Raw genomic sequence first — 27,825 nt, forward strand, 5'->3', positions numbered from 1 at the left:
AATCAACTGCATCGGAGTTCCAAGGGAAAACTGGGTTTATTTGGGAATGTTTGATACAGATATAAGGGCCGGAGGGTAGCTCATATTTGGAGCACATGTTTGGCATCCTAATGGTCCAAAAGTTTAAAATGATTTGGTCTACCTTGGAGAGCCACTAGCAGTGGCCATAGAGAGCAGTGACCTTAGTAGTCAAAGGCAATTTGATATGGAAGACCAACCACACTTCTTGTTCTCAAGCTTCAGCAGGTCTTCTCAAGGGAAGAATATGGCCAAGGGTTCCCCAGGTTTCGGTAGAAATCATTACAATGTTCAAAGCTGTGTGGATGTAATAAACTGAGTGGGATTTGTGTGAATGGAACCTGGATCTAATTGGGAGAAGGTTGTCAAAAATGGAGGTATTACTGCCCTCTGGTGGGGAAAAAAAGTCTCAAAATCAATTTGGTTCTCCCTAACCAAATTGGAATTCCTCTCCTCTGGAAGGAGAGGAATTCTGTGAACGAGATACACAGAGTGGTTGGCATTGTCAGCCATAGCAGAGGCAACACAGAAAAGTGCTGAAAGTCCTATTGAGGGTAAACAGAACATGAGGTGTGGTGGGAGAGGTGGAAGTCAAGGGGGCCTGCCCTGCCGTGGTATGTGGGCTTCCTACTGTGCCACAGAATTATAGACGTTCGCTAAAGTTCTGTTTCTCTCCTTAGGCCTCTCGTCATCTCCAATCCCTTTCAGACACTGAACCCACTATTAACCCCAACCTGCAACATAGACGCACTTTAAATTTTTTAACATACATGTGTTCTGCTTCTCCAGGGTACATCTCCAACTGCTGACACACTCTGATTTAATTAATGCCTTCTCCCTAGAGAACCCTGGGAATTGTAGTTCATTGAGGGGGAAGGTAGAGACAGATCTCCAATATAATTCTTACCGTTAAACTAGACATGATAAGGGGAGGACAATCTACACGCATTTATTCACGTTGTCCTTTCATGAGTAAAGCAAGAGGAGTTCGAGTGCCAGTGTCTTAAGCATTTTTCTCCCAGTCCATCTCTGATACCAAATGTGATGTGCCCTGGAAGAAAAATGCGAGTTTGGCCCTCAGCCCCTGGATCGAACAAATGGCGTTTGAGAGAAGGAGCCATGCCAGTTAAAACTAGCATAGAATCCATATAAACTAGTAGTGCAGAAACACTCTCACACTTTTCTCCTCTCCAGCTGTCTACTTTTCTCTTTTAAAAAAAAAGTGAACACGCTGCCATTAGGGTGTCAGGATGTGACCTGCTGACAGATTCCTACCCACTAGCCAAAAACCAATGCCTTAAACCATTGAATGGGGCCTTCTGTGTCAGCCAGGCCTGCTCTGGAATCTATTCCACTACATCCTGCTCATCTTCTAGAACCTTACCTCCCTGTTCTTACCCACTAAATCCCATTTTCTTTCATGCCATCCAGGAGTCCCAGCTTCTGCTTCTCCCACCCCAGTTGTTCCCATGAATCTACTGCACGTTACTCTAACTGTTGGTGTCCCATTCAGTTACGATTCAGTCCAATGAGGGAGAAGAGCAGAGGGAGAAGCTGGCTTCATTTTTTGTCCCAAGGAAATGTGACATCTAAATCTCGCACACGCTCTTGGTAGATCCGGTCAAAACATTCACTCTGTGCAGCCGTCAGATGGTTCTTCCAGTCACCAGAGATCCCTGCAAATAGACAGCAAAATTAATACACAAATAGATTCAGAGCAGCCAGAGGGAAGTATTTCTTCATGCAACTCATGACTAACCTGCCAGATTGTTCTGCCACAAGCTGTGACAATGGCTGCTGTCCCAGAGTAACAGACACATCCAGGCACGACAGGTCTGCCCGTGCTCAAAATCAGCTAAAAATGGAACCTCCTTATTCAGAGGCAATCTATTTCTGATTGTCAGATATAGGCGAGATCAACTGAGGTTGCCTTTCTCTACCAAGCCATGCTGATGAGCTTACCAAGGATATCTGGCTGATTGGGCATATTGTTGGGCTAGGTGAATTTTTATTTGACCCTGCATAAATTACAGGAGGGCAACAGAACCTTCTGGGATTATCATCCACGAAGGGAGGAATATAACACCAATTTATACCAGAAAAGAGTTCTTCTATTAATGTGAACGATGATTCACTGGTCAGTTCGTGTCTTTGGCTTTTACCCTGGAACACAAGGGCCAGTCAAGCTTCTTCCCCACTTCCCTAGAGCATTTTCCTTCCTTTCTCTGTTTTACCTTCACAACAATCCAGTAAGGTTGATTATGCCATGAGAGGGTGACTGTCCCAGAGTCACCCAATGAGCTCCAAGGCAGAACAGGGATTTGAATCTAGGCCTCCCAGTCTGACACTACTGACCATTGCATTGACACTCCAAAGCAAACAAAATGAATCCAGTCTGGTTTTGCCCCAGATCAGCCTGAGTTGGTGTCTCCAGCTTGGTTCAAAGGACCTCATTAACAAGTAACAGCAACGAAGTCCAGTTTTTCAAGGCTTAAGTGAGAAGCAGACTAATCCTTCCCATTTGGAAAAGTCTGCTGCTATAGCAGGTGGGCAGCAGAAGCTTAGCTCAGCTGCTAGATCAGCCCAGGGTTTCTGCAGCGCTGTGAGGCCAGTGGCTGCCCTGGCCAGTAAATGACACCAGAACAATTTTTGTTAAAAAAGGGAAACCATCACCTACACGTAGGAATTCCTGGCTGCAGAGAATAAATGAGCGATATTAGAGAAAGGTCAATGGAAATTAATAATTGGCCAGCAGGCCAATCTGCAAAAAGCAGAACTTCTGCAACAGAGGAAAGGTGCTCTTGGTTCCCTAGCACTATGCGCATATAGTGCCACTGTCCCCAAACAAGGGGGAGGGAGGCAAGAGGGTGAGATACAGGTAGGGTTGCTAACAGGCCTGGAGAACAGTGTCCTGTTCCTTTAATAGACATTTAAATGAGCAGCTGAAGCTGCCAGATCAAGGGATCCAAGTGCAGATTCCCAGCAAGGTGTGTGGTCTGGTCCTTAGCAGAATACCCACAGCTGTCATCCCTCACCCCTGGTGGGTAGGTCGTCTCCCCCACCCCATTCGGCTATCACCTTTGCGAAGAAAAGCACTTTTCTTATGGTCCATGAAGAAACGTGGTGCACACGAGAAGTTTGACATCTTATTACTTTTCATGGCTTCGAAGGAGGCGTTTGCCACCACGGCATCAATGGCTGCATCATCTAGATCCTTGCCCAAGAATTGGCTGATACGGGCGACGCTTCCCCTCAAATCCTGGAGAAGGGAGATGGTCTCGTTACAAAGACTGTACTTTTGACACATGCGCTTTTAAAGCACAACACATTTATACCATAGATCTCCCCAAGCAAGAGATGCCTTAAAGATGCCTCTAGAGAAACTTGGGAGTTGGCATTGGGGTGCATGCCAAAAATCTTTTGTCGAACATTCCTTACTTCTTTGTAAAACTATAAATTTTCAAAGTTCTTTCCATGGCCGTTTCCACACAGCTTACCTTATTCTGCAAAATAGCGAAATCTGGCATGAAATCTCGCAAGAAGACGCTGTTATCGTGTCTTCTCGTGCGATAACAGCATCTTCTCGCGAGATTTCGCTATTTTGCAGAATGAGGTAAGCCGTGTGGAAACGGCCCTTATTTGGGTGCCATTAGTAATTTAGTAGGTTTCAAATGGGATTAAATCTATATTTCCCTAAGCCTCCATTTCCTCCTCTAAAATAACGCAAAAGCCTTAGCTCCCTGCTCGCCCTCTCCCTCTCAAGTCCAGTAGGCCACAATTCCCTCCCGGAGAAGTTCAGCCATTGGAGATTCCAGCCCTTTGTTCTCTTGTCTTCCAGCTTTTGGCAAGATAGTTTTTCAGAGCTTCCTCTACACAGACTAATCGATAATTAAGCACTTCACTAACAAAGTGCTATGGAAATTGTTAACCATCAGTGCTAATATACTTCCGCAACAGATAGAAAGCTGCTTTCGTTTACACACAGTCAAAGGCAACCTAATTACATTTTTTCCCAAGTTCTAATAACTGAAAATGATATATCTCACTTGAAGCAATTGCAGCTGGAATCAAGTACATAATCTCATCTATCTTACTATAAACCAAGCTGAACAACACAGACAGAAAAAGCCTTCCATTAACATTTGAAGAACTAGCTCTGGATTGGGAACAAGGGGACATGCAACCAGGACTATATATGTGAACCCTTGCCGTAGAATCCCAGGTGCGCACCTGTCTGAACATTATTCTCCTCTTCACACACTTCAATGTCCTTCAAAACCTGACTTTCACAGCTGGTAAAGAGCTGCTGTAGCACAGTGGTTAAGTGGTTGAACTGCAAATCAGCACTCTGCTGGTTTGAATCCCACTACTACCACGAGTTAGCTCTCCAGCTGTATTGTGGGGATAATAATAACACTAACTTGTTCACTGTTCTGGGTGGGATGCTAATTTCTCTAGAAGAGCGGTATGTAAGTGCAGTTATTATAGATACATTCCAGCAGTTACGGCAGGCAAAATGTATCTGCTTTTGCAGATACACTCTTGTGGAGTGTACAGCTAAAACAACATAACAACAACCTCTTGCAGCTCCTCATATGTTATGAAGAAGAAGTTCTCCTTGTCCTTCAAGTTCATCCAGCCTTTAACGTGGTCAAACCAGGATCCAAAGGGCACTGCAGCAAGAAGCAAGAATTAGACGGGCCTCTTGGTGCATGCACTTGGGGAGAAGCAGGAGTACTCTTTAAACCACAGGGAAGGGAGGAGGGAGGGAGGTCCCCGTTTCTCACCCAGTCACTCACCATCCCCCTTTAGAAAATCTTCCAGGAATTGGTCCAAGGTTCCAGGGTCTTTGTAGGGTCGAAACATGGAGGCAAAATGGTAGAGAGATACCAAGACATCTTTTGGATTCCTAACTGTATAGATTATCTGTTGGGAGAGGGGAGTGGGTTGAGCGTACAAAATGGAATGTCGCAATATCAATGAATGCAATCAGACTCCACCTGTACGGAAACTAGGTTAGACTGTTTATACATGCACCAGTGAAAGTGGAATGCCTTTCAGTCCCCTGGAACCCTAAGCCCGTTAATGAATGTGGTACAATATTCTTGCTCTCCTGCTCTGTAATCCCAAAGTGAGGAGACAGATGTGACTTCCATTCAGGAGCAGGTACTCTGCTGCCCACGGCAGGCACCTTTCCTCCTCTACTGCTGCCTGCTTGGCTCCGATTCCAGGAGACAGCTTCGCCTCTTCTCCCATGCTCTGAATAGCTGCCAGCCTTTTTGAAAACAGTTTTCAGGTGCGCATCTTATTTAGTCATTTCACTATTTTCTTGGGCACCTTTAAGACAAAGAGCTGCATATTTTTTTTATTTAAAACACTGCTCTGGGCAAGTGATGGGAGCGGCTTTGCGATTCTCACAAGAATTAGTCAGTCAGTACAGCCAGACAACTTCTGCTGGAAACAGGAAGAATCAGGGCCAAACCAGATGTGACACCATCCTAAAGCCTTCCATGAGGAGGCTGAGGCCATTTTAAAGTCATTTAAAAATTCTGATAGCGCTCTTGTCCATCCCCTCCCCTCATGCCCTTTCAAGAACCAAAGGAGCCCCAGTGCGTGTGAGTGCACATGTGCATACATGCATGAGCAGGGGTCATTTCATAGAAAAAGAGCTGGAGGAACTCATTAGCATAACTCATTAGCATATGTCACACCCCTTGCCATCACCAGAAGTGTGTCATTAGCATAACTGATTTGCATATGCCGCACCCCCTGACATCACCTATCCTGGCTGTTTTGCACCCAATCCTGGTCATTAAGGGCCAAAATTGGGCCCAAAATGGAAAAAAGGGGCTGAAAATGGCCAAAAAGGGACCTAAAATTGTCAGAATCGGGCCGCTGCTGAGCAGGAGAGTGATCCATCACCTGCCAGAGGCCCGATTTGGGCCGTTTTGGCCCCAGTCCAGGCTGAAATGGGACCCAAATGGCTGAGAGTCAGGTGGGTGGGGCCAGCTGTCATGTGACCTCTTTGGGGAACTGCCGGAACTGCGTTTCTGCGTGTTCCCCCTCAAAATGAGCCTTGTGCATGAGGATGTTTCAACACTTGATAAGGCATGTAGGGAGGGACAAGAGTGCCTCAACCTGCTGCACTGCAGGTCCAATGAAAACTGGGCCCTTGTGGCATTTAAATAACTTTAAAATGGCAACCACAAGTATGCCATCATGTCTAACTTGACTCCAAAGCCCCTTCTGTACCGGGAACATGACCCCTCACTATCCCAGAAGTCAAGCCGAAAGGCAGGGAATCTGCTTGTCTGGGCCCTTTCGCACCTCCCCAATTTGGTCAGGGTGGTGCTGTTCTTTTTAGTCTGTACCATGTCAAAATGCATCGGAATTTATGAGTGTTGGCGCTTTTGTCACTGATGCCATCATCAGTGATGTCACACCCTGCCCTTTCCTTTCCTTTCTTCTTTTTTGCACACACGACAAATCGATGCATTGCTGGAATGCCAGATCAATCTGTTTCCTCGATTTCTCCCTTTTAAACCATTGGTGCATCTATCCTACACTGGATTAAAACAAAAAAAATAAAAATGAGTGGGAGAAGAAAGGGAGAGGGGGAGGAATGGAAGGGGGGAGGGAGTGGCTGCATAGATAACAGCGGCCAATCTTAATGAAGTGGGCTGGTAGAGGGAGGGAGGGGGGCAGTAGAGGGTGGAATGCTAAAACATGGGATAAAGAATGTGCATGAAGAAATAGCAGGCTGGAAAGCAGATTTTTTTTAAAAAAAAAGTTGGAATATAAGTGCTCCCAGGAAAGCTGCGGAAAAGTGTTGGAATCTGTGCAAATATCCTACGCTCAGCCATGAAAGAGTTAAATTGTTGTTCTGTTTGTTTAATCAGATAGCTAGTTAGCATAGGACCACTTAGGCCTCCAGAGAAGTTCCTGCCAGAGAAAGTGGGAGTCTTTAGTCTTAATGAGGGAATCCAGGATTGTCTATTGGATGAGCCAGTTTATTGGGGGGCGATTAGCTAGCAACATATACTAAGGTTTTATTGCTCTTTGTTCAGTCTGCTACTACACTACTACTACTTCACTAGACCATGCAGTCTAAGCTTTTCTCTCTCTAGTACTTAGTTGAGACTATCAAGATGTAGTCAGAAACTGTTTGTTCTTTTTCCTATCAATTGTACCCTTTTTACCCTATTATGTAGTAAAGTATTTTTATAGAGCTAGAATCACAGAAGTCTGTCTACTTATTTCCGCTGTGCTATCATCAAACTCTGCTACTCTGCAAAATTATTATTATTATTATTATTATTATTATTATTATTATTATTATTATTATTATTATTATTATTATATCTCGTTGCTGCTGCAACTACCAACAAAAAGCCATATAGTAGTTGAAATGACTACTGTGGCTGCAAATTGGGTGCAGATGGTCATGAAAAAAATGCTGCAGTATGGGAACTGGCAGAATTGGCTCATGCAGAAGGGATTCAAGTTGCTCCTGGCCTTGATTCTGTTTGGGAGTTTCTACACCTGTCCTAAAAGGAATGAGCACAGATTCAAGACTGCCTCTCTATTTAATACCCATCACTGACAACACTAGAATTAGGGACTTCCCTGTTCATTAAGCATCCCTTTAAGCCATAACAATGCACTAATTCTCAACCAAACAGTTCCATCTGTTTCTCCACTGATTCCCAATACATTTCTTTCCTGCTGGCATTTCTTTCCTCCCAGGTAGCTTTGCCAACATCCAGGAGCCTGGAGGTGTCCTGGAATTATAACTGATCACCAGGCTACAGAGATCAGTTTCCCTGGAGTAAATGGCACCTTCAGAGGGTGAACCCTCAAGCAACACATCCCAGCTGAGGCCCCTCCCCTCCCCAAACTCTGCCCTCCCCAAACTCTACTCCCAAATCTCCAGGAATTTCACAACCTGGAATTGGCATGCTTACTGCCAGAACACCTTTGTGGGCTCTCCTCGCTCTTCCTTCCAATCCCTTCTCAAAATCCTCCTTTTCATGCTTTTTGGTACAACCCCATAGCCCTAATCTCTACTACATAAATATCCGCTCTGAGCCTGCTGGAAATGTGGGGAGGGCGGAATAAAAATCAAAAATAAATAAATAATAAATAAATATGCAAGTTGTATATATACACTACAAATAAATATACACACCTCCATTGTCCTCCCCTTCTTCTGTTACCTCCCCTGTTCCACACTTTAGAATCTAAGCTCTTTGGGAAAGACTTATCTCATTACTCTGCAAAGTGGAATGAATACTGATGATGCTATTTAAATACATACATGCATAAAGGCAAGGCTTTTACCCGAGAGCAATGCAAAGATCGAATAACATCCTTCTCTGCATCCAGAAAGAACCATGGACCAGCGGCAACTTTATGTTTTAATCCCAGATGTTCAGGCTGTGTGTGTGTGTGTGTGAAAGTGAGCTTAGTTTTTTAGCGTTTCTGAGGCTAGTAGCCATTTCTTAGAGGTCGAGAAAAAGGGAAATCCACTAGACCTTTTCAAAGGACTTCTGTAGCTGTGCCCTTTCCAGCAGCTTGACATGGAAGAATTAGCTGGTGAAACTTTTCAAGTCATGGGCGTGAGCCATTCCACCATCCAATGGCAGCAGACCAAAGCTTTTTGAAAGGCACAGGAAGGCCAGTTGAAAAGTTGGCAGCCTTGGGACATCTGTACATGCTCCAAGGTACTCCTTTTTTCTCTCTTACTGGTTTACCTCGCTGAGTGCTGGCATTAAAACTAGCTTCCGTGACTTGACTGAAATTTAGCTATAAGGGGATATCTTGACGATGCCTTCACCTATCAGCTGGCGTGGCGTAATGGCTAACAGTGTACGCTGAGTAATGCCCTTTTAAGTCCATTTACTTTAATAGAAAGGTGTAATGCTATTGAGGATTGCCACCGTAAGAGAAAGAGGTCACTGAAGCTGGTTTCTGCCATTAATGCATTAGGCAGTTTTAGGCAGTCTCATCTGCCATATGAGGATGACAGTAGCGCTATACAAATGCTAAGTAATACTGTTTGTTCTTACCTTGGCTTTGGACTTGAAGAAGGCCTGTGCAAAGAGCTGTGCCGGCAGATGGGAGCTGATGAGGCGGGGTGACTTGCTTGTTAAAGCCTTCCGGTAGCCCATCACTGTCTCATACCAAGGGGCCCGGTTCCAGTTGGGGACAGTTCGGCACCAGTTGGGGTCCCCATTGCTAAGGATGAGACTTAAGATCTCCAACATCCACACTGTCCCTAAAAAAAGGGAGCCCCCCCAAACCATTTTTTTAATTTAGAAAACGAATACGTAGAGCCCTGCTTCAACAACAGCAGTGTTTCATATGTTAAAGGAGAAGCAGCAGGGCCCCAACTTTTATGCCCTGCTTATTTTATTTAAGAACATATACCATTTGTAAGAACGTACAAATTGCCATTTATATGCCCACTTTTCAAAGTATTCTTGCAAAACAGTTTATAGCAAGAACATTTCAAAAATACTTGGGGGTTTGTTATTTTGTTTTGGTTTAAAATGGAATTTTTAAAACTATTACTGTGAGCTGCCTTGAACGACATGGAAAATAGGGTTGCCACCTCTGGGTTGGGGAATTCCTGGAGATTTTGGGTGGAGCCTGGAGAGGGCAGTCTTTAGGGAGGGACATTTTTCTCCGGGCCTTTTGACGGCTAGCCCTAGTGGAATCAGACCAGTGGTCCTCCTAGTCTACCATCTTGCTTCACAGTCTGTATCACACAGTGGCCAACCAGATGACCTCTAGAAGGCCTACAAACTTGGCATAGAGCCCAAGACCTCCCCCTCACTGAAATTAGGTGGGCTACTGTTTCAGAATTAGATTTGCCAACCTCCAGGTGAAGTCTGGAGGAGCTCTTCCAGAATTACAACTGTTCTCCCAGTGACAGAGATCAGTCTCACTGTAGAAAATGGCTGCTCTGGAGCGTGGTCCCAGTGAGGTCCCTCCCCTATCCAAACTGTGTCCTCCCCAAGCTCTACCCTCAAATCTCCACGGATTTCCCAACCTGGAATTGGCAGTTACTCAAAAGAGGGATAAGCTGTAAATACAAATGGCAGCAATACAATTCAAGTTTAATTCAAAATAGCGCTTGGAGAGGTGGTCTCCCAGCTGAGCTGGATCCAAGCATAAGGAAGCAGAGTTTGATTGCTTCTTCCCCTCCCTCTTATTGCCCCATTGATGGAGGAAGAGGGACTCCGTTTAGGCTTCAGCCAGCCCTATGGAGGGTTGTCTGACTGAATGAGAGTTGCTAGGTCTCAGGTTCTTGGACTTGGTTTCAGGGTGACAGGTTGAAACCTCAGGGCTGCCATTCAACCTAGCCTTTTGATGGTTTCTTCTACGGCTTCAGTGGTAGCTACTGCACATGTAAAGGAAGATGGGCAGCAGTAATCTGGCACTAACCGCTAGTTTTACATCTAGTGCATCCTTGCTATTTGTTTCAGGTGGTCAGTAGTAGAAGAGCAAGATTTGGGTCCAGTAGCCCCTTCAAGACCAACTAGATTTCCAGGGTATGAGCTTTCAAGAGCCAAAGCTCCCTTTGTCAGATAGATGGAATAGGAAAAGGTAGCGTGAGAAGTAGTCTCTCTTCAAAAGGATATGTTTAAGTCTCTGTACACAAGACATCTTACATGCAGATGCTCAAGTGACACTTTCTGTGTGGTCTTACATTCAAGTGCACTCTGTCTCCCTAGTATTTACAATGGGAGAACATCATGTAAGATATCTTGTGTAGAGAGACTCTTTGTCATACACATTCAGAGGAATACATATGGTGCGATTCTTAGTGGTGCGTGGAAGTACCTTAGTTTGGCTATAGAAGCTGATTCCGCACTTGTTGAATAATGCACTTTCAACGCACTTTATCATTCGTTTGAGGTGGATTTTTTGTTCCGCACACAAAAAAATCCGTTCCAAATGATCTATAAAGAGGATTGGAAGTACATTATCCAACATGCGCGGAATCACTCTTAATGTGACACGGAGACCTTGGCCATTTCCACACATCTTACCTGCCTGCGGAAAATCGCGCAAAAGGCCTGGAAGACACCATCTTCTCGTGCAAAATCGCGCCAGGAAGACGCTGTTATCCAGGAGTTTTGCGCGAAATCTGTATCACACAGTGGCCAACCAGATGACCTCTAGAAGGCCTACAAACTTGGCATAGAGGCCAAGACTTCCCCTTCACTGATATTTGGTGGGCTACTGTTTCAGAATTAGATTTGCCAACCTCCAGGTGAAGTCTGGAGGAGCTCTTCCAGAATTACAACTGTTCTCCCGGTGAATAACAGCATCTTCCTGGCGCGATTTCGCGCGAGAAGATGGTGTCTTCTGGGTCTTTTGCGCAATGTTCCGCAGGCAGGTAAGACATGTGGAAACGGCCCCTTTCTTGCCCTCAGCTTTCAGGGTCACGAGAATCTACCAACCCATGATCCGAGGTCTTCCCCAATGCTTGCCCAGCTCTGCAGACCCATTATCAACAGAGGCAAGAGTGATGGGTGTGTGGGACAGGGTTTCCTCAGACATTGTGCCCCTAAATGTGTTCCTTGCTCCAAAAAGCCCACCTGCCTGTCCTCTTCACTCGTTTTCTTCTAAAGCTCAGTTAACACATTTTTATTTGGGAAGGCTGAGAAGCAAGCGCTGTTGCTACTTCTATCTGTTTTATCTTTGTAGGTTATGTTGCCGTTGGTTTATCATTTTATAATGGCGTACCTGTTCAGTGATTTAAAAGATTTATAAACCACAACTCTCAACCAGTATTTCCAGAGGTGTTAGAGCAATCCAAACAATCCCACAATACAATAAGACCAACATTTAAAATAACCCAGTGATACAGCAGCTGTAAAAGCAAGGTCCCTAAGAAGGTCAGCGCAGCAATAGAACAAAAATAACATCAGTTCAAACACAAATACAATGCTAGCAACCAAACAAATGAGAGGGGGGAAAGTTAGATAATACCAAATAAAAACAACCAAAGGCCTGAGTAAAGAGAAAGGTCTGTAGCTAGTACTTAAAACTGGTTAAATCTTGGTGCCAGAGCTGAGGATCTACCACGCAAAAGACCCAGTCCCTAGCAGCCAATCACATAAATTTTGAAAGTGGGACACACAAAATAGGTCCATTAAGGTGGATTTCACCGCAAGGATGGTTCATGTGGGACTAACACTGCAATCCTAAGAAGAGTTACTCCAGTCTAAGGCCATTGAAATCAATGAAATATTAAGATTTCATTTTAAGTGGTCCTTTGAATAAAAAATATCATTTGGAATAATACTTCATAATTGTCAGCCGCTAGCTGCGTGTATTACAGAAATATATCATGATATCTGTGCATAGTATATTTTTATTCCATGCTTCCTCTGAGGAGCACAATGTGCCATATACGCTTTTCCCTTCTCCATTTTATTTGTGCAACAACCTTGTGGCATAAGGTGTGCTAGGCCGAGAGGAAATGACTGGACCAAGGTCACCTAGCATGATTTGTCCCCGAGTCTCAGATCCTAGTCCAACACCCTAATCATGCACCACTCTGGTTCTCCAATAATAAGGCTTGGCCTAAGTGGTCTTGGAAAAGCTATTATAGGGGCTGCTTGCACTCACATGAGACTACCTCTGTCTGAAGATTCTCTGGTGCTAGTCACTCCGTTCTCAGGTGTGTAGGGGTCTGGTTTGGATCAGGGCTTGCTCCAGGTACTCCTACCTTCCAGAGTGGGGAGGGTGACTATTAGGGATTCCAGGTCCCTCAGTGGGGGCAGAGGATCCCCTGCTCCCACCCTCTGTCCCCCCACTCACTTAGCCAGCGGAGAGAAAGGTGGGGAACAGGCCTCTCAGGTGCAGTCCTGGGGCAGTGCGAATATATCACTCCTGGGAGTGATGTCATTGCACCACCCTGAGAGTGCTCCTGCACTTTGCAGTGGCTTGATTTTGGCCTCAGGGTGAACTGGGCCCATTTGAGGCCCAAATTGGCCTACTGCAAAGTGTGCCTGTGACTGTGCCTCAGCGATGACATCACTTCCCAGAAGTGACATCATCATGCAGGCATGATTTGTGCCCGAGTGAGGAGCAACGAAAAGGTGAGTGCCAGATCCACCCTCTGCCAGGAGGATAAGAGGACCTGGCAACCCTAATGAGTATGACTATTAGCAGGGGTTTTTTCTGGGAAAAGAGGTGGTGGAACTCAGTGGGTTGCCCTCGGAGAAAATAGTCACATGGCTGGTGGCCCCGCCCCCTGATCTCCAGACAGAGGGGAGTTTAGATTGCCCTTCGCGCTGCATGGCACAGAGGACAATCTAAACTCCCCTCTGTCTGGAGATCAGGGGGCGGGGCAACAAGTCATGTGACCATTTTCAAGAGGTTCTGGAACTCCGTTCCACCGTGTTCCATCTGAAAAAAAGCCCTGACTATTAGGAAGAAGGGGTTGGATCCAACCAGCTTATCTGCTGATGAAGAAGGGAGGAAGGTTCCCTTTGGCCACCCAACAGGCTATGCTGGGGATCATGTGACACATCCATGGACAAAAACCACTTTGGTTTGGGGCTATAGCAAGGAGGAGAATTGGGTTAGACTGAGTGAAAAAGATGGCTGAGTGCAACCCAAGGCCTTTTTCAGTTCTGGCACCCAGATTATGACTTTAAATGAATGCAGGAAGCTGTCTTATCACTTGCCACACAATCCTTTTAACTGGAGATGCCACAGACTAAACCTGGGACCATCTGCATGCAAAGATGATACTCCACCACATAGCCCCAGCCTGTCGCCATTACGGATGCACTTCCCAGGCACAACAGTCAGGTTCCCACTTTACTACTTTATTTACTCATGTCTGGTTGCCTGAAGTCTATGAGTTTCCACTAGCCATGTTTGGGTAGTTGATCGTTTGGCTACTGTTTTCTCTTTTGGATTGGATTTAAACATTTAAAAATGTTCTTTTTGATTGTTTGACTGCTAAATATCTCAGGTCCTGAAACTGCAGGAAAAGGGAGAAGGGGGAATTGCCAAGATTGAGGGGATTCATATGTTACAAAGGCCACATGGGAGACAAGGGGACTATTAACAGATGTTCACCTGGGAATTCTGTGCAGGTAACTCTTCCCCAGATATGCAGAAGTTCAATTTGGATCAGGGCCATGGTGTATGGGAAGACGGGTCTTGGGCCTCCTCCTGTGTTGTTTTCCTGACCTGAAATGGCCCCAGGAACCAGGATTTGCCCAGTTTGGGAAACTTATAGGTAGCCATCAGTACACATAAGCTCCTGCAATGGAACAAATAGTTGTTCCCTGGAGACATTTCAGGCTGGAAAAACAGTGTAGGAGGAAAGTCATAAACTTCTTATCACCAGTCCAAATTGGGCACCTATATGCCTGAGAATTGCATTAGCAGCACAGAATTCCAAAAGCAAGATGCCCACTGGTTGGCCTTTGTAATGTGTGAATCAGTCAAGAAGTACATAGGACTATGGATGCTAGGACCGTTTTTAAACGCACATACACCCCAGTGTCATTCTTGGCGCTAGATAAGAATTTCCAACACAACTCAAAAGAGTCATTTCTAGAGTCCTGTGCTGTCCAATTTTCTTTGGCATAAAGTCTTGTGCAGTCTTAAATATTAAGTTAAGAGGGAGAAGTTTTGGCAGCTGCAGATACTCCCACCAGGTTGGCAGTCTTTTTTTCTTTGTTAATTTCCATTCTCTTTCCTGCTCCTTACAAAACTCAAGGTGGGTAACTGCAGTTTAAAGAACAGAGTGAAAACTCTATGAGAGACGCTGCATTTGATGAAATTCTTCTGTTATATTGTTAAAACTTTTGCTCTGCACTGAATTCTAACCCCTGTACCACCACCACCACCCCCTTGCATCTTGCTTAAAAATACCCCTTCCCTTCCCCGGAAGCTCAGTACCTGACTTCTGGTAGGTGACATTGAAAATGTCATCATCTCGAACTTGGAAACTGTTTTCCACCAACTGCAGCACTTGTTCTGAATAGATGATATGAGGAAAGTTGATCCCCTTGTATTGGAAATATTCCTTGAACATTCTTCTAAGGGTCAGGAAGATACCATGCAGGACTTTAATTACCGGGGAAGTTTGCAATAATGTTGTATCCAAATGCAGAGCTTCTTAGATGGGAGATGTAGGAGGATCCTGTAAAAAACATTTAATGAAATATCAGATAAATTCATGAGGACATAGTGCAGAGACAGTATGGCACAGTAATGCCTGGAGCAGGAATCCCTAGCATGATATCTAATGATGGGTTTTCCTGGCACCCGTTTGCTTTTTAAGCAAAGCATCCCTTCCCCAAAGCAAAGAGAGAGCCTTGGCTTTCCCCACCTCATTGAAGAAGAAGAGTCTTCAGAACCTGTTCAGATCCAGCTGCCTCCAACAGAGGAGGGTGCTTCACTTGTAAGTTCCTGATATGTTGTCGTTGGCCGCAAACTCCTATGGCAGCCATTTTGTGTGATGGCACCCCATTCTCAACATTCCAAGAATGCGCACAGCTCAACAAGATTGCAGCTCCCAGACTTAGAGTGCTGGACTTAAAACAGGTAAGTAGGGATTTGAACTCAGATGTGCCTGGTTTGTACTAAAATAATATATTCTGCTTTTGCTAGCCCAGGTGAATGTGTGTGGGGGGGGGTCGGTGGGGGGTGTGGCAGGGAAGAGGTGATTACAAGAAGCTATACAGTGCACTAAAATTTCATTACCGTCCCCAAGAACAGAAACCTCCTTGATCCCTTTAGCACTTAGCATAGCATAGTATGCATTTTTATGTTTTAAAGGAACAAGAAAAGAGCCAAAGTAGATCAGACCAAAAGTCTTATCTAGTGGACCATCCTTCCTCGAAATTTGCAAACAAAACCTGAAACCGTGCTCATTAGTGTCTGTTATTCAGAGGTACACTGCTTCAGAATAAGGAGGCTCATCCTCGTTTGGCTACCAATGATAGACTTATATCCACCATGAATTTCGTTCATCTTTTCTTTTAAAAAGCCATCTAACCAAATGAGTTCCAGAAGTTAGTAATTCTTTACACTGCACTTTTATTTTGCCTGTCGTGACTTTATTGCCTATCAGTTTTATTGAGTTCCTCCCCTCTCTTGACATTCCAGTATGTTGGAAAGGGATGAAAAACATCCCTCTGCCTAAGCTTCGTTTCATGCCAACTGTGTGTGAAGCATTGCACCAGAGAGGTTTCTACTGTCATGTGCCTTCCCACTCTAGCAGTCAAAGAAGGATCCATTTATACTTCAAGGGAGGCTCTTAGCCCATTTTGTCTTGGATAAGACATTCAGGTACATTGGTAACATCACGAGTTAATACTTCAGGGTTCAAAGAAACCAGCCATGCCAGTTTGACTTGACCAGACACCTCCCAAGCTGTCATAAACAATACCTCAGTGATGAATGGCACCTCAGTAATTCCCCAACTATGCAAAGGGAACACTAAGTTCCAGCAGATAGTTGCTCATGTACCACAATAAATGAATTCAGTAGACACCTCTTACAAGCCCAAAGTGCCAACTTTTACAGGAGGCAGTGAACCTGACAGTGTGTAATCTCTGTATGATTAAAACAGCTTTGGTCAGCTTCAGTTTATCTCTGTAGTGAATGAGATTGGCTAATGCAATCTCTCACAATGCAGAGATGCAGCAGAATTGCCTGCCCTCAGAGGAAACTGCCTATTACATATCTGTGTGAATTAGAGCGTTATATGTGTCTCCTTCTACTCAGAAGCCACAGCCAGACTAGTGGGAGAGCCGGTGTATGTAGAGGTTAGAATGTCAGACTAGGACCCGGGTTCAAATCCCCACTCTGCCTTTGAAGCACACTGAGTGATCTTGGACCAGTCACGTACGGTCAGCCTAACCTCCCTCGCAGGGTTTTTGTGAGGATAAAATGAAGGAAGAGAACAATGTAAGCCTCTTTACGTCCCCATGAGGGGAATAAGTGGGGTATAAGTAAAATAAATAAATAAAAATGCAGAAACAGAGGGATACCATCTCCATTTGAGGGAGACAAAATTCTTACACTCTAAAAGAAAACATTTTCAGGTAGAAGAGCAAAGTATGCTTCTAATTTTAATTCAGGAGAAAAAAAATCTTCACTGGGATAAACTATTTGGGATATATTAGTCTGATACTGCAAGGGCTTGATGGAGGGAAACTACACAGGCTAATTAGGCCTACTTCTAGCAATGGCACATTACATAGCAACTGCTTAACCTTCCCAGTGGCTTCTTCAAAATAATCCTGTCAGGTGTGTCTCTATTATTTTAAGGGAGTATCTTAAAGACCCGTATTAATCTGCCAGTCAGTTAAGCATCAGACATCTTTCTTCCAGTGCTTCTGCCTTCTCAAATCAAACTATTGGAAATAAATAGGACCCCAGTTGTGAAATCCCCTCCTTAGTCAGATTAATTTGGCATCTACACTAAGGAAAAATCCACATTGTTTGTTCATGTTTCTAAGCACATATAGAGGCTTTTTGAAAACATCTGATTTTTATGTATTGTTGAAGGCTTTCACAGCCGGAGAATGATGGTTGTTGTGGATTTTCCGGGCTGTATAGCGTGGTCTTGGCATTGTAGTTCCTGACGTTTCACCAGCAGCTGTGACTGGCATCTTCAGAGGTGTAGCACCAAAAGACTGTCTTTTGGTGCTACACCTCTGAAGATGCCAGTCACAGCTGCTGGTGAAACGTCAGGAACTACAATGCCAAGACCACGCTATACAGCCCGGAAAATCCACAACAACTATCTGATTTTTATAATTTCTTTTTTTAATATTGAACATGACTGTCTTGTTTGTTTGTTTTGTTTATTAGCTACTTCTGAGAGCTTGCAAAGCAAGAGTATTTTTAAAAATACATTCATAAATATATTAAATATTATTCCCATTTTACAGCTTAGGAACTGAGGCTGATATAACAACCTGTCCAAGGCCATCTAATAAATTTAACACTGGGAGGACAAAATCATCTAACACAGAAAAGTTACCTTTTAGGTATTCTGTATGTTGATAGTCTTTGTATGTTCAAGTGTGGTAAATACAGAGAATTTTTGCATTTGCTTAACACATTTTTGATTCACGTTGGTAGCTGCATTCACCAAACCTGAGGTGGGTGGTTATTTGGAAGTGTGACCTTTGTAAAGATTATTAGGGGAGGGGAGGAGTTTCAAATAAAAGACAGCATAATTTTCTCTCAGGGGCCTGAATTTAAAGGTCAGAGACTAACACTGGTGTTCCAAAAGGGCTCTCTTGTTCTCTGTGGAGGGACAAGGTCTCAGTGTAACAAGCAAGTGTAACTTTCTCCTATCTGTTTTGTGGCTTTGAACCAGAGTGAATAGAATAACTGCATCCAGGCCTTGAAGGTCATCTTGCCCCAAGTGCATAATCCTCATTTGTCTTATGAACAGTGTTGCTGGTTTTTTTCTGCCCCCCTTTAGAGAGCTGTCCCTTTACTTTTCAATTTTATTTATTACCACACTTCAATCTTACTAGGGTTGTCAGCCTCCAGGTAGTAGCTGGAGATCCCCCGGAATTATAACTGATCTCCAGGCCATAGAGCTCAGTTGCCTTGGAGAAAATGGCTACTTTGGAGCGTGGACTGTATGGCGTTACACCTTACTGAGGTCCTTTCCCTCCCCATCCCCTGCCTTCTCCAGGCCTCACTCCCAAAATCTCCAGGAATTTCCCAACCTGGACCTGGCAACCCTCAATCTTACCCTTCCTCCAGGTAGTGTACATATTCCCACTTGTTTTCCTCACAACAGCCCTGTGAGGTATATTAGGTTGGGAGCAAGTGAGTGCCCCCAGTAAGCATTGTGGCTGAGGGAGAAATCAGCCACTGCACCCTACCAGCTCTTTGGCTTTTGCCCAGGTTGTTCACATAAATTCTATACAAAGTATATTCAGCAGGTTTTTTAAAATTTACCTCAACTGGATGATTAATGCAAGGAATGTGTGTGCGCTTCATCCTCTGTATACCAAAAAGCCAAGGACCAAACTAGATGTGATGATGTCCTGGTGTTCACCAGCATGGGAACACTGCAGCTATTTTACTGCTTAAAAATGCCATGATTCTGACTTGGCCCACAGCTCAGTGGGCTGAGGTGGTCTTGTTTCCTTCTGTGTCTTTTCAAGTGCCAGAGCAGCTGTGGGGAGGGTGCAGCTGTTCTGACACTTTAAAAGTCATGGGGCTGGGGTGGGGGAAACAAGAGCACCTCAGCCTGTACCACTGCAGGACCCATCAGGATCGAACCCTTGCAATATTTTTAAGTCACTTTAAAAGTGGTGGCAGTGTCACCATCAGGGCTTTTTTTCTGGGAAAAGAGGTGGTGGAACTCAGTGGGTTGCCCTTGGTGAAAATGGTCACATGGCTGGTGGCCCCGCCCCCTGATCTCCAGACAGAGGGGAGTTTAGATTGCCCTCAGTGGCGCGGAGGGCAATCTAAACTCCCCTCTGTCTGGAGATCAGGGGGCGGGGCCACCAGCCATGTGACCATTTTCAAGAGGTGCCAGAACTCCGTTCCACCGCGTTCCTGCTGAAAAAAAGCCCTGGTCACCATGATGGACATAAGGATGCCGTCATGTCTTGTTCGGCCTCAAGACTTCACAGTCTAAATGGAGGAAGCATCACAACTAATCATTTTCAGTCCAGTGTGAAAGGCACAACTAGGCTACGCCATGGGTACTTGTCCAGGAGAGCATTGCCAAACTGATCAGAAAAACCACCCACTGGCCCGCTCCTGTGACTGTAAGGGCAACCTGAAACTTTCTTTAGCATGGAGATAGAGACATTTGCCTCTACTAATATTGTCTCTTCAGGCTACTGTTGAAGCACATCACGACAGTGGCTACATTAAAAGTTGGCCACCTTGTTTATAGTGGCCTTTCAGTGGGAGTCCCAAGAGTGAGCTTTCATGTTGGTTATCAGGATTTCAAGTTAGTTATTTCATCATGGTTGACGGTGGAACTACTCTTTTTACTAAATACTAGCAGTGGGGCTGTGATTTAAAGGGGAAGGGAGAAGAGAAAGTTTATTTATTCATTCCCTTCCCCCTATATCCCCTGCTCACAGCTTTTAGCACAACTGAGGAAAATGTATGTTTCTGTGTAAATGTCTCCCAGTGGATCCAAAAGTAGCTTGCCAGGTGGGGGTGAGGGTAGAATTCTGAGCAGGAAAAGGAAGGAGAAAGGATTAGAGTTCTCCAAATATACACAATTCTTTCATGTTTTTTACCCCTGTATCTCAATTCTGTACAGAAATAAAACTGTGGAGAAAAGGACCCAACGTGTAACCTATAGTACCATCCTCAAGGCAAGAACCTCATCTATCTTCACAAACCAGATGTTTCAACCATAGGCAGCTCCCTCTCTAGGGTCATTCATAAGGTAATATATGGAACGGCAGACTCCAGTCACCAAAGATAACCACCTCCCTAATGATCAACTTCTTCTGGAATGAAAAATGGGTGAGCCAAGAGCCATTGATCTTGCCAGTGGATGTTGATTAGCTTTGAATACGTTACCCTTTTATTCACCCACTGATGGTATAAACAAGGACTTCACAAACTATACGCCGGGCTGCTTTAATGTGCCATGAAATAACTGCTACGATGTTGTAAGAAATAAAGCCAAATTAAAGCCAAAAGCACACACCCACAGAGGAAGCTGCCCTGCTCTGTCTTTGCGTGGCATGTAGCTTTGGCATTATCTTCTTTGGAAAGAGCCTCCAAGTTGATTCCACATCCCATAATGGGGCGGAAGTGATTGGGTCAGTCATTCACTCCCATTGTAATCATGCAGCTGAACCACATGCTCATAGAGGAGGCTGTCTGTTGTGTCTCTGAATGATTTACTGCTGAAGATACATTTAACAGAGGGGAACTGGCTCTGCTGAAGGGCAATTTTTTAAAAATGCTTTCACATACTAAAAGTAAACCATTTGGGGTTTAAGAATTAATAAAAAAATGTCTCTTGGCTATCTGAACTTTGAGAAATAATAATATTTAGCATTTGCCAACTTTTTTCATCTGTTCATTGTATTTCCTCTTTTAATCCTAACAATAACACTATCAGGTAGGTCAGTGTTAACTACACGCTGCAGATAGTAGGGTGAGAATAAGAGCATAGATTGCCTAAGGAAACCGAGGTCGTTCACAGCATTAGAAACAAGGAATAAGCCGTGAACTTGGAAGAATATTGAATACTCCAAAGCAACTGATCTTGGTTTTCTTTTGCTGTGGATTTGGGGATTTGCACAAAATTCCTAAGGGGAAATGGCAAGTTTCTCAACCCAGAACAATCCACCTCTCCAATTATAAACCCCTGCACATCTAAAGCAGCTAAGCAACATTGCCTCCTGCATATGGTTCCCTGGAGAAATTAGGAGCTAACCTACAGTAGTCAAAATAAACACACCAGATCTATTTTTGTCCCTGCTGCTCCCAAGCAGAGGGCTGTATAGCATTTCTTGAACCTGCTGGCTTGAGGGGAAAATGTCATTTAACTTGAGATGATGCCATGATCTTTTAGATTCCACAATCAAAAGCCTTGTCACTGCTTAGGTTGAACAGATATGAGGTTTAATTTATGCATTTGTTTCATTTATACCCTGCCGTTCACCCCAGTCGGGAATAAAAGCACCATTTATCATTTGTTTCTCCTTCACTTTATCCTCACAACAAGCTTGTAAAGTAGGTTAGGTTGACAGTGTGCAACTGGTCTAAGGTCACCCAGCAAGCTTCCAGACTAGGGATTTGAACCTGGGTCTCTCAGAACCTAGTCTGACACTCTAACCACTCCAGAACAAAAAACCAAAATGTGTACCCAGTGAAACACAAACACCCCCTGTCCAAACAAATCAACCTAAAGAGATTGCACAGAAGAGATGTTTGGAAATAGGGAGTGTTCCACCCAATGACTTGAGAATGAAGTCCCCAACTTCCTCCCGTTCTTTTGCTATTGATATGAGTTAGACTCTAGATAGCCATGGTTCTTCTAGTTACTCTTTCAAATCCACTCTCCCATGCATCCTTCCTTCTCTTCCTTTGTTCAGCTGACCAGACTATCCACTGTCCCAATTTCTCTGCACAATTCACGCATCCTTTCCACCCACCCCTCCCATATTATTCTTTCAATCCTTCTTTCAATCTCTCTCTTTTTCTCCCATTCTGTTTGTACTTTCATCCATCTGTCTTCGTTTGGGCTTCTCTTTCCTTTTTTCTCCTCCACCTCCATTCTTTGGTCTTCCTTGGAGTTTCCTGTTCTTAACGATATCTGTTTTGTCTCTCTCTGCCCTCCCTCTTGCTCTACAATTCTCCATTCCCCCAGCTCGCTATGTTAGATTCAACCAGCTTTTCTGCTGGGGGAAATGGGAGGAGGGGTCACTCCCTTTGGCCACCCAACAAGGCTATGGTGGGGGTCATGGGACCTGCGTGGACAACAGCCAGTAGAAAGGGGGAGGATTAGGCAAGATTGAATGGAAAAAACTGTCTGGATTCAACCAACTATCTAGTAGCCTTCCAAACTCTCCTTGTACACGCTACAATTTAAAAGCTGGACTGGTCAGGAGAGCCAAAAACACCACTAATGTGCCACTCCACCCGTCGCCTTGTGCCAGAACATACACTCTTTTGTTCCAACCCTGGATACGATACACCCCAATCTAATAAATCTCTCCCTCCCCCCCCCACCAAGTCACAATACACCACCCACGCTTTCCTAAAACATCTTACAATGAGTACCTATTTGATCTCTTCTACCGGGCAGCGGGGCTTCCTCCCAAGATCCGCGCGTTTATGAGCTTTACTAGTGGCAGATGATCCTTCCCTTCTCTGTCTCGCCTCAAGCAGCCTTCGCCCATCACACAGACCTGGACATCTCCACTCACCTGGATTGCAGACAAGTGTTCCTCTAGCAGATTCCCTGGAGTTGTTACTGTTCCAAGACTTTCTCTAAGGATATGCAATTGGTTGACTCAGTCCTGTGGGTGTTAAATGGGGAGGCTGCTACAGTTTAAGGGTGTGTTGACATGTTGGAAGGAGATCAGAAAACTTCCCACACCAGGAGAATGGACAGACCAGAGAGCACATGGGAGCATGAACTGCATTTTTCATACCTTGATGTGGGGAAATTTGACAGGAGTGATTTCTTGACTCAGAGAAACTGACTCTCCATTGTTTGTGAAATAAGAGCAATCCTTCCTTTAGGAGTAATTCTGTGTCACTCCTAATTGCACTCCTAATTGTTAAACAAAGTGTGTTTTCTTCTCTGCTGTGGAACCTTGACAGAGTCTAGTCACCTCCCACTGGAGTCAATCCAGAGCCCTCTTGATCGCAATGTGTTGCGTTCTGTTTCTTGGGGGGGGGGGGGTGCAGTGGATAACGGCAACAATTCCATGCTAGATTCTGATCTCAAAATCTTATTTAGTATGTATCTGGTAACTCCTGATTCCTATGAGGCTACAGCCAAATTCTGGCCTCACTTCTTTCTTTTGTGGGGTAATCCAGAGACATTCTGGATTCCACTTGGATAAACTCAGTTCTGATCACAATCTCCCCTATAATTTGTTTTGTAATAGCAAGGTGTGATGTGGACAGTTGCTATCATAAAGTTAGCATGAGCATCTTGTTCATCGGGCAACTGCATACACCGTCCCAAGCTCCTTGAAGGAAAGGGCAGGATGTTAATGCAGTGGGCAGATTTTTAAAAATGCACTCAATTTTTGATTTTCTTTAAAAATACTATACTCTAAAAGATGCACCATGCATTTGTAAGGCAACAGACCATAATGCTCGCAAAACATTTGCCATTATGTTCAGAGGGGTTCTCAGTTTTTGACATTTTTATCTGGGACTCCCAAGTTCTGAGTTGACCACCTACCCCATGGAAAAGATTATGGTCAGCTAGAGAAGAGGTTTAAGGATATTTTCCAAATGTCACTTGGCTAGAATAAGTATCTTCTTACTCAGCCCCAAACATCATCACCTCTGTCCCTTAAGCTTAAATTTGTCTCTTCTTGTCCATTGTAGATCTCAGACATTTTTTCACCAGGTCACTGCCAGGCCTTGATCTCATAAAAAGGAGCAATAAAACTGGGTGCCCACAACATTCTGATGATACTACCCAGATGACCTCCTTCAGTGGTTTCATGTAGATGAAAAAAGGTGTGGGAGGCGAGAGTGAATCTTGAGGCCCACAGGAGGACAATCCCAATAGAGAGGAACAGGAATTTCCTGGAACATTTCTTTCATCAGTTCGGAGCCAGGCCACCACAGAGCAGGGTCTCCAGATACAAAATCATGGAGATGGACCAGGATATTTATCTTATTTACTTCATTTGTAGCCTACCTTTCTCTCTTGCTGAGACTCAAAGAGGATCATGTAATTAAAAACCATGCAACAAGAACAATATAAATAATGTAACAAAAAGCAATCTACAGGAAATAAAAAATGTATTACAAATTAGAGAAAGTGCTAGGGGAAAAACTGTATAAGACATACAATATACTGGTATTACAAAACTGGAGAGCAATGCAACGAAAATAGTATGATTATAAGAAGCAATACAATGAAAATTTCCTAAATTTTCAAGGCAAAAACTACAAGCCTGTTCCTTTTATAAAAATGTCCTCTTGAACAATTCAGTTTTGCACATTCTGCCTTATCAGCACAGGATTGCCAGCCTCGAGTGTGGCCTGGAGTTCTCCCAGAATTACAACTGATCTCTAGCCTACAGAGATCAGTGCCCCTGGAGCTTTAAAGGGTAGACTGTATAGTATACCACAGATTCTAGGTGAAATCCCTCCCCAAATTCCCCTCTCCACAGGCACTAACTCCCAAATCTCCAGAAATTTTCTAGGATGGAGTTGGCAACCCTATATTATAGATGTATGGGAGCTTTCCTGACCTCCTCAGCCAGAGTATCCTATCAGGGCCATAACAGGCAACCCTGGGTACCAGCAATTGTTGATGGTATCATGGTGAAAAGCAGCGGACAGGTCTAGGACAGAGAGCCAGGGTGATTGTTAGAATGCAGGTCTAGGATCTGGGAGAGTTAAGTTTGAACCCCCATTCTACCTTGGAAGCTTGCTGGGCTAGTCACACTCTCAGCCCAACCTACTTTACAGGGTTGTTGTTGTGAAGATAAAATGGAGGAGGGGAGAATGAAGTTGTAAGCAGCTTTGGGTTTCTATTGGGGAGAAAAGCAGTATATGAACATCAAAACAGGCAGACAGTAACAGCATTGCATTTCATGCCCTCAAGCTCAAAGTCTCTGAGCATCAGTCTTGGGCAAAGGTTGTCAAATTATTGCAAATGCCCCCAAGCAGAACTGTCAAGATGAACAAGAGTCAAATGAGAATGGAACAGCACCAAGCCCTACAAGCTCCCTCTCTGATCCATATCCCATCCTCCATGTTTGCATCATTTTTGTCTACTGCTGCTAAGCTATATGTTTCTGTGGATGAGCACATGCGAAGGAGAAGGGTGTGTGTGTGCGCGCAGCTCCCATACATGTAATGGTTGTGTAAAAAAGAGAAGTCTGTCATGTGCAACTTCTTGCACAGAGGAGGATAAAAAAAGCTGCCCCTGACCAAATTCCCTCATCCATGCATCTATTCAAAGAATATAACGGGGGTGGCCAAACTTGCTTGATGTAAGAGCCACATAGAATAAACGTCAGATGTTTGAGAGCCGAAAGACATGATGCATTGAAGTGACTTCAGATGAGGAGGTGGGTTTGGGGGAGTGTCCTGAAAGTGACATCACAGAAAGGGGTGGGGGTTTTGTGCAATATGCTGGAAATGACATCATTGGAAGGGGTGGCGCTTGGGGGAGAGCCATTACCTGACCTTTGACTTGGAAGTGACATCACAAAAGTGTCGTCACATCCTTGCTAGGCTTCACCCCCAAAGTCCCCAGATATTTTCTGAGTCAGACCTGGCAACCTCAACATTTTTACTGAAAATATGAAAGACATGGAAAGAAGGAAGGAAGGAAAAAAGGAAAAGGGAGGAAAGACATGGAAAGAAAGGAGGAAAGGGAGGGAAATAAACTAGACTATAATCAAATGTATGGCCACAGTGATACTCAGAGACCTCCGGGAGCCACACAATATGACTAGAAGAGCCACATGTGGCTCCCGAGCTGCAGTTTGGCCACCCCTGGAATATAACAACAACATTCGATTTATATACTGCCTTTCATGACAACTTAATGCCCACTCAGAGTGGTTTACAAAGTATGTCGTTGTCATTATCCCCACTACAAACACCCTGTGAGGTGGGTGGGGCTGAGAGAGCTCCAGAGAGCCGTGATTAGCCCAAGGTCACCCAGCTGGATTCAAGTGGAGGAGTGGGGAATCAAATCCGGCTCTCCAGATTAGAGTCCTGCACTCTTAACCACTACACCAAACATTACGAAGTCTTGTTTATTTTAAGTTGTGATTTTATTCATTATAGTTTATAGTGAATCCAGACGTGAATATGCTAAATAATGCTTGGATCTTTGTCGTAAGAAGTTCATCCTATATGAACTGCTGTACCACAGTTGTTAAGAGGTTGGGTTGTGAGTCAGCACTCTGGCGGTTCAAATCCCACAACTGCCATGAGCTCAGCAGGTAGCCTTGGGTAGGTGACTCCTGTCAGCCCCAGCTCCTGAGCTGTATCGTAGGGAAAATTACAACAGTGACTTTGTTCACTGCTCTAAGTAGGGCATGAATCTGTTTAGAAGAACGGCATGTAAGTGCAGCTATTATTGTTATCATCATCATCGTTGTTGTTATTTTCCAAGTATGAGAATTTTTTTTTAATATAGTTGTTTTAAATTTTTGGTGTTAATGTTTTTTTACTTATTTTTTGTGTTTCAATTTCATTATCTCCCTGGCTCTTGTGATGTTTTATGTTGATCTCATGTGAGTGAGATATAGTTATGCTAATCTTGTTTATACTGTCAGCCATTGATGAAAACATTGCACTGAAACACATTTGAAATTGTGTTTGTTCTTATTGTATGTGTACAACTACATTTGGTTCTTAAAGTGTTACATAAAAGTATTGTGGTTATGTTTTGTGCACTCTTTTGGACCCATTTTTATTGCATATTGCACCACACAGTGCTTTTTATTTCCAGTTTTCTCAAAGGTTTACCCTATCTTTTTTGTTTGGGTTATTTTCCCCTGGTTTTTGCAGAGGTGTTACAGAGCTTTTACCAGTCCCATTTCTTCATGAGAATTATTTTTTAATTAAAAACATTGACATCCTGCCCCTCTGCAAGATTGCAAGATACAGTTTACAACACAATGAAAAACAGCCAAAAAAAATCATTAAAATTAGAATCCATCAACCATACAGCAGTAACACAACATACCATAAACTAAAAATGTGCCATCCTAAGAACACATTCCTAGTAGTAAGCCCCACTGAGTAGCCAGACCTTAAGATTGCTTTCTAAAACCATCAAAAAATAAAACACCTCAGATTAAAAGAATAAGGTCCTAAATATCGTACAATTAATTTTAAAATGAGGCGAAAAATCTCAGCTTGAAAGATGCATAGCAACATAGCTTAAAATCAGTTCTAAACGGAAAAATAATGTAATCTTGGTGCCAGGCAAGGCTCTGCAAGGGGAGGGGGGGACGTTCCAAAGTACAGGTACCACTACTGAAAAGACCCTGTTTGAGAGTGCAGACTCCCTGTTTGTGTGCACTCCCTCCCAATGTGGCAGCTTCCAAGCAATGCAGGCACATCTTTGGGGGAGAGGGA

General features: G+C 44.0%; 1 protein-coding gene across 2 annotated transcripts; it reads right to left on the minus strand.

Moving 5' to 3' along the window:
* Positions 1-17: 17 nt before the first annotated feature.
* SULT2B1 (sulfotransferase family 2B member 1) lies at positions 18-22,979 on the minus strand. Of its 2 annotated transcripts, none has more exons than XM_054993482.1 (7): positions 22,953-22,979; positions 14,959-15,202; positions 9,087-9,295; positions 4,818-4,944; positions 4,597-4,691; positions 3,097-3,277; positions 18-1,694 (listed from the first exon to the last, which is right to left on the minus strand). In XM_054993482.1, the coding sequence occupies exons 2-7, from the start codon at positions 15,092-15,094 to the stop codon at positions 1,579-1,581; spliced, it is 864 nt and encodes a 287-aa protein (XP_054849457.1). In that variant the 5' UTR covers positions 15,095-15,202; positions 22,953-22,979; the 3' UTR covers positions 18-1,578. The 2 variants fall into 2 exon arrangements, with proteins under 2 accessions (XP_054849457.1, XP_054849456.1); XM_054993481.1 differs by lacking the exon at positions 22,953-22,979 and adding an exon at positions 22,807-22,932.
* Positions 22,980-27,825: the final 4,846 nt, after the last annotated feature.

Source organism: Eublepharis macularius, chromosome 12, assembly GCF_028583425.1.
Source record: "Eublepharis macularius isolate TG4126 chromosome 12, MPM_Emac_v1.0, whole genome shotgun sequence".
In the NCBI taxonomy this organism is placed as follows: Eukaryota; Metazoa; Chordata; class Lepidosauria; order Squamata; family Eublepharidae; genus Eublepharis; species Eublepharis macularius.